At 43.6% G+C, this 7,500-nt stretch overlaps 1 protein-coding gene across 1 annotated transcript in view; it reads right to left on the reverse strand.

Annotated features, from left to right (window-relative positions):
* Positions 1–7,108: 7,108 nt before the first annotated feature.
* The window catches only part of tmprss6 (transmembrane serine protease 6), a gene marked incomplete at both ends in the record, with an annotated part of 21,096 nt that continues 20,704 nt past the window's right edge, over positions 7,109–7,500 (reverse strand). The window contains one exon of the mRNA XM_080844023.1: positions 7,109–7,276. Coding sequence (XP_080700149.1) covers positions 7,109–7,276 — 168 coding nt within the window. The remainder of the gene's footprint in view (positions 7,277–7,500) is intronic.

Below are 7,500 nucleotides of genomic sequence, written 5' to 3' on the forward strand. Positions count from 1 at the left end.
CACAGTGTGAGCTCGTATAGGTCTCGTAAAGGTCTGTGAGAGCACAGGATGCCTTTTGCCCTGGAGCAGACGCTCCCCTCAGGGCCTCTTCCTGCCTGCCTCTCTTCCTCTCTCGCTGACAGCTCCTTCTACCTCATCTGCCCCAAGATTCCTCCGAGCACGTTTAGACTCCACATTTGTTTTTAAAGTACTTCTTAAAGTGTAAACAACAAACAACACAAACAACATCTTAAGTGCTAAATAATGTGACAGGTTGCTGAACCGGTTGTTTGTGTGACTTCAAAACTGCAAGTGTGCGGTTGATTTTTCCTTAAGCATGCTCATTTCCCAACCGCCCCTAACACAACACTTACACACACTCTCTGTCTCTCTCTTGCTCATTCACACTTAAATTGCATTTTTTGTTTCACTCTCTTTCTCTCCCTCTCTCTCTCACTCACGCACATCCCCACTTACACACTATGGGCCCTATCTTGCCGATCAGAAACGCAAGTAGGACGGCGCCAAGCGCAAGTAGCTGTGTGGGCGGCTCTATGGCGCAGTTGCTATTTTAACGGCGGAAAAAACACACTTGCGTCCAGCGCAAGTGTCAAAAGGGTTGGTCCAAAGGAGGTTACTCAGCCATAGGTGTGGTTTGGGCGTAATATGCAATAAACCAATCCGAGCGTCATTTCACATTCCCTTTAAGAGCGAGGAGCGCATAGTCCATAGCGCCTTGTTATTTTGATGGCGGAATTACCTGGTGGAAGACCGGAAAAGTTCACAGCCGAGGAGACCGACGTGAGATTAACACCAATTTTTTGGCAAGCCATATATAATTACAAGGAAAATAAAGTATTTACCACTTGAGGAAATCATTGTGATATCCATATCCAAGATATTTTAAAAATAGGCATACATCTAGCGTAGCCTACACATTGACCCAAATGATTCAGGTTAGTTGAAGCTGCGTGACATTTGATTTATTGTATGGCTTTGTAAAAAGCCGGGAGATAGATATATATGGGGATGCGAGAAACCCTCCAAAAGTAAGCAAAGTCAAGCAAGCATGTCAAGATATTGCCGTGATTGTTTCTGCAACGGGGCACCCGAAAACGTTGCCGAAAACGCTATAATGACGTCCGTAGACGTGGGACATCCAAGCTGGAAGGTAACACACGTTCTCGTGCCTTCACGGGAGGTGGATCTGCCTCGACCCAGGATCTGACGGCAGCAGAGGACATCGCCACGTCTACCCTCACGCCTGAGAGCCTGCAGGGATTTGGGGGCATGGAAATCGGCACCCAAGCCAGTGCACCAGCTGACCAAACCCAAGGTACATAAATAAAGTCCACATACACAAAGATGAGTTTACAAGATTTATAATAATACTGGCATTAAATAAATGCAACAAAGCCATACAATAAATCAAATGTCACGCAGCTTCAATTAACCTGAATCATTTGGGTCAATTGTGTACGCTAGATGTATGCCTAGTTTTAAAATGTCTTGGATACGGATATCACAATGATTTCCTCATGTGGTTTATTTTCCTTGTAATTATATATGGCTTGCCAAACAATTGGTGTAAATCTCTCGTGAAGACGACCGAAGTAAAGTGTAGCCTATAGGTCCTATACTGTGCGGGCAAGCACATGCGCCCTTAAAATAGCGTTCTGAATACGCGTTACAGACTTTAGACATTGCGCCTCACATTAGACCAGCTTTTTTTTGGTCAATGGCGCACGGCGCACGGCGTTGTTTTGAAACTGCAAAATACCACTTGCGCCAGAGAAACGCCTTCTCTGTTCCGCCCCCGCCCATGTCGACGCAAGTTCATTTCGAAGCGCGCCTCTGGAGGGAAAATCGCGCTGTGCGCCGGGTGCAAGATAGGAATGATACATGCGTCGGTGACAATGTCAATTGCGCTGGGTGCAAGATAGGGCCCATTAACTGCATGGCACATCAATATACGGGTGTTCATGCATGAGTAAAGGTTAGACACAAACAAACACATCGCACACGCACAAACACACACACAGACGCACATCACATACACACACACACACACACATACTCACACACATCACAATATTTCATGATGACCGCTCTCATGCCGTGGGAAAGTTTCATATCTGCTCTGCCTACCCAAAGGCACAGTGCTACCCAGGGCCGGATTAACAATTTTCTGTGCCCTGGGCAACAAGGCTCAAGGCCCCCCCCCCGCCCACCGCCGCCAAACAATCGTAAAGTCGCTATTATCAAGATCATAGCCTACACTAGTGGAGATGTATGTGTGCACAAAAGCCTCAGCATAAAGTGCATGCATTCAAGAGACCATTCAGACGCACAAATGTGCATAACTTTTTACAATTAATCTTTAACAGAACTTGGTGGCTTGATGAGTACTTATCTTGAAAGCAAACAGCTAGGTAGGCCTTAACTTAAAACCATGGAACATTTTAAAAATGCAAAAATGTGAAATTATCACCAACCATGAAGCAGGCAATTAGTGTGTTTTTAGTAAAAGTAAACCATTGGCTACACTGTTGCATGTAATTTCAAAGTCAAGATCATGTTTATTGTATCACAATTCAACATTTGATGTTGATCACTTCACTACTATATATATCCTTATTATTTTTATTTAAACAAATGGACCTTACAACTGGCCTCTCCTTTAAAGACTGAACTCATGACTACACAAACATTATGAGGCCTAATGACCTATCTTTACTTTTAAAACTTCTCTCATTAACACTAGGGGTGGGCGATATGGGCAAAAAAGAATATCTCTATTTTTTTTTTCATTTTGACGATAATTAGACGATATTTAAAACAAATGTGATTGGAATTCTCAGAGTTATACCTTCTTGGAAATTACAATAATGGGCACAATTAAGGAAAACACTTTTTTATTGTCTTTAAACAAAAATAACTTAATTGAACTGCAATGCAGAAATATTGAACTCTTGAAATAAAGTGCTCCATGCATCCATAAGAATTATTGCACATCAACAGCAGTGATTATGGCCTTAAACTTAAAATTCTGTCCCGGATTGTACAAAAATACAAATACATGAGCATTCGAGCATGGATTGGGACGATTTTTTCTGTCCGAGCCCGGCCCGGTCCGACAGAATAGTAACCGAGCCCGGACCCAGTCCGACAGGCATTCAAATAATTTTTTTTTTCGAATCCGAACCGAGCCAGAAGGAATCAATCTCAACTGTTCATAGTACTAATGCCACATTGACGTACGTTTTTTTTATGAATAGCCTGGCTTTATTAAACTGAGGCATCAACAGTTAAATGCTCTCTCACACAAACAAGCGCTGTTAAACGCACAAGCGTGCACAATAAGGCCAATAAGTATATTTAAATTAAATGATTGACATTGCAAGAACGTTTAGTAAAATGGTGCGGCTCCTTTAAGAAGAGCACGTACAGGGAGGGAGAATGGTGACGCATAGTTTGGATGCAGCGTCAAAGATTTATGTGCTGTAACAGTGTTAACCAATATGTGAGTAACGTGAGTTTTAATAAAGCATAGCGTGTGTAATGTGTAGCTATTTCATTCCGTTTGCTAAACTTTCCTGCTGTCTATATTTACTAACCAGCAGCAGACGTAACGGGAAGGGAATTAACCCGAAGTTAAAAACATGTAGGCTAATCTACTTCGGCCATGGAGCATTTTACTCCCCTGCAATCTCCAACTACGAGACAGCCTCCGACAGCAGGAAAGGTTAACAAACGGAACGAAATAACTACACATTACACACGCTATGTTTTAATACAACTCACGTTTTATGCTATACCAACGGAGGCACAACAGACATCACCATGCGCTGCCAGGACTGCGTTCATAACGTGATATTTGTCAACAACGTTGTCAAGTGCCCCTTTGATGTCATGGGCCCTGGGCAAGTGCCCAGTTGCCCTAATGGTTAATCCGGCCTTGGTGCTACCTCATATAGGTCTGTGAGAGCACAGGATGCCTACCCAAAGGATCAGTGCAGTCGCATAGAGATATAATATAGGTCTCATATCTGCTCTGCCTACCCAAAGGCACAGTGCGATCTCATATAGGATGCCTACCCAAAGGATCAGTGCAGTCGCATAGAGATATAATATAGGTCTCATAAAGGTCTCATATCCGCCTCTGCGACCCAAAGGCACAGTGTGGCCTCATAAAGGTCTGTGAGAGCACAGGATGCCTTTTGCCCTGGAGCAGACGCTCCCCTCAGGGCCTCTTCCTGCCTGCCTCTCTTCCTCTCTCGCTGACAGCTCCTTCTACCTCATCTGCCCCAAGATTCCTCCGAGCACGTTTAGACACCACATTTGTCAGAGGCTGTGTTAAAATGCCAATCAAAAACCCTGTGCAAACTGACACAGATATTCAATTGTAAGTAGGCATGTCGTGTATGTAAACACAAACAGCCTGTGATCAGGCATTATGCTTATAGCACAGTGTTTTGCCATGTCTGGATTGCATATTGTTTATAACAATTATTTTATTGCAGATCATCCTGTGAAATATCTACACTGCAATTCAGATTCAGCAATTCAATTTTGGCCAATACACCTCATCTTCATTTCATATAATGGTTGATGCACAATCAGATAACATAACATTGAATGGAAACTGATCTGGGACCAGTGGTGAACTGCAAAAGTGGCACAGACACTCATTTGTACATTTGTAAGAACGACAAAAATAAGAGCAGTTGGAATAAGTCAAGTCAAAACCTGTACGACCAGAAAGTTCACTTCAAGGTTGAAGTATTAACAAAACTAAGTCTTTATTTGTTTTGTTTTCTTTACAAGAATTTGCACACCTTATTTAGTAATATCTCCTTCATAATAATATTTCATCACATATTCTACATTAAATACATCGTTTAATTAAATGAGTTATGTTTTTTTATACATTTCAAACTTTTGGACAGACAAAACAGACCAAATGGGGTGTGTCTTAAATAGGGCTGAAACTGTGACTTGTTATTGACTGACAGACCAACCAAACCATCTAGGCCTAAATAAAGAAACATGAGGTAACGGAATATTTCAAGTGTGGTTAATACTGACAGCACAACTGTCATTTTTTAACTTCCTCTCCACCTACAGACAAAGACAAAGGAAATGGATGGCAAAAACACATCTGGGTATCTGTGTATGTGTGTGTGTGTGTGTGTGTGTGTGTGTGTGTGTGTGTGAGAGAGAGAGAGAGAGAGAGAGAGAGAGAGAGAGAGAGAGAGAGAGAGAGAGAGAGAGAGAGAGAGAGAGAGTGTGGGTGCTTTTAATTTATGCTGGTAATTTATGCTGGATGGGCCAACATTTTAACTAAATAAGGAGAAAACAGAGATCATTCTTAAGAGATAATTTGGGAGCAAAGCAAAGAGGATTAGCATTATTAGACATTTTGACTCCAAACCAAAGAGTTCGAAATCTTGGCCTTCTCATAGACTAAAAAGCCTTTATTATCTTAAACACATAGCCAAAATCAATCAAGGGTGTCGTCATCCAAAAAAAGACCAACAGAAGCTCATCCATGCTTTTATTTCCAGTAGAGTGGACTACTGTAATGGTCTGCTCAAAAAGACCATTAAACTGCTGCTGCTCATTCAAAATGCTGCTGCTCGAGTTCTATCCAGAACCAAGAGAACAGAGCACATTACTCCGAAAGATATATATATATATTGCTCTGAAATATATATTTACATATTGCTCTGAAATCTTAAACCTGCTTCCATTTAGTTACAGAATAAGATATATTCAAAGTGCTGCTATTAGTCTATAGATCACTGAATTAGGCCCTGAATACATCTATAATGTATTAAAAGAATATTAACCAATTCGATCCAAGCACTCAGGTCAGCTAGTAGGGTTAGATCCAGGTTAAAAACATTTCACTTCCTGTGCGTATGACTGAGCTCTAAACTCTGTTCTTACTGCGCCTTAACTATTAGTCTTTTATTTACTACCTACCTATGTGCTTTATACTTTCTTTTAAATTCCATAACATATATTATTTATATATATCCATAATATCTTTTAATTTCAATAATTTTCATTATGTATTTCCACATTGTTTTTTCCTCTTTAGATGTTCCTTTTGTTTTTATTTATGTAAAGCACATTGAATTGTCTCTGTATGAATTGTCTCTGTATGAAGCTTGCCTTGCTGTCCAATTTAGAGAAAAAACCTGATAGCTGATAACAGATTCGCAGAACAATCCATATTTGTCATCATTTCTCAGAATGCAGGAAGAGGTGAGGAGGTGATGAGGAGGAAGAGGTGATGATGATGATGATGATGAGGAGAAGGAGAAGGTGATGAGGAGGTGGTGAAGAGGAGGAGGAGGTGATGATGATGATGATGAGGAGGAGGAGGAGGTGATGATGAGGTGATGAGGAGGAGGAGGAGGTGATGATGATGATGAGGAGGAGGAGGAGGAGGTGATGATGAGGTGATGAGGAGGAGGAGGATGTGATGATGATGATGAGGAGGAGGAGGAGGAGGAGGTGATGATGATGAGGAGGAGGTGGTGAGGAGGAGGTGGAGGAGATGATGATGATGAGCAGGAGGTGGTGAGGAGGAGGAGGAGGAGGAAGTGATGAGGAGGTGGTGAGGAGGAGGAGGAGGTGATGATGATGAGGAGGAGGGGGTGGTGAGGAGGAGGTGGTGAGGAGGAGGAGGAGGTGATGAGGAGGAGGAGGAGGGGGTGGTGAGGAGGAGGTGGTGGTGAGGAGGAGGAGGTGATGAGAAGGAGGAGGTGATGATGAGGAGGGGGAGGTGCTGGTGGTGAGGAGGAGGTGGTGGTTAGGAGGAGGTGGTGAGTAGGAGGAGGAGGAGGTGATGATGAGGAGGAGGTGATGAGGAGGGAGGAGGAGGAGGTGATGATGAGGAGGAGGTGCTGGTGGTGAGGAGGTGGTGTTGGTGGTGAGGAGGTGGTGAGGAGGAGGAGGAGGTGGTGATAAGGAGGAGGAGTTGGTGGTGAGGAGGAGGAGGTGGTGGTGAGGAGGAGGTGCTGGTGGTGAGGAGTTGGTGGTGAGGAGGAGGAGGTGGTGGTGATAAGGAGGAGGAGTTGGTGGTGAGGAGGAGGAGGTGGTGGTGAGGAGGTGGGCCTTAGGAGGTGATGTGTTCTGTGATCCAGCTGGTGAATTTGGTGATGCGTGTGTAGACGCCGTAGTAGTCTGGCCTGGCACAGCCTCTTCCCCAGCTCACCACACCGGCCAGGAACCAGCGGGCTGACTGGGACTGCTCCTGACACACCAGAGGACCACCAGAGTCACCCTGAAACAGACACACACACACACACACACACACACACACACACACACACACACACACACATACACACACACACACAGACATACACACACACACACACACACACACACACACACACTCACACACTCACACACACACACACACACACACACACACACAGACACACACACACACTCACACACACAGACACACACACAGACACACAGACACACACACACACACAGACA

The sequence above is a fragment of the Sprattus sprattus genome, assembly GCF_963457725.1.
Source record: "Sprattus sprattus genome assembly, chromosome: 1".
Classification (NCBI taxonomy): Eukaryota; Metazoa; Chordata; class Actinopteri; order Clupeiformes; family Clupeidae; genus Sprattus; species Sprattus sprattus.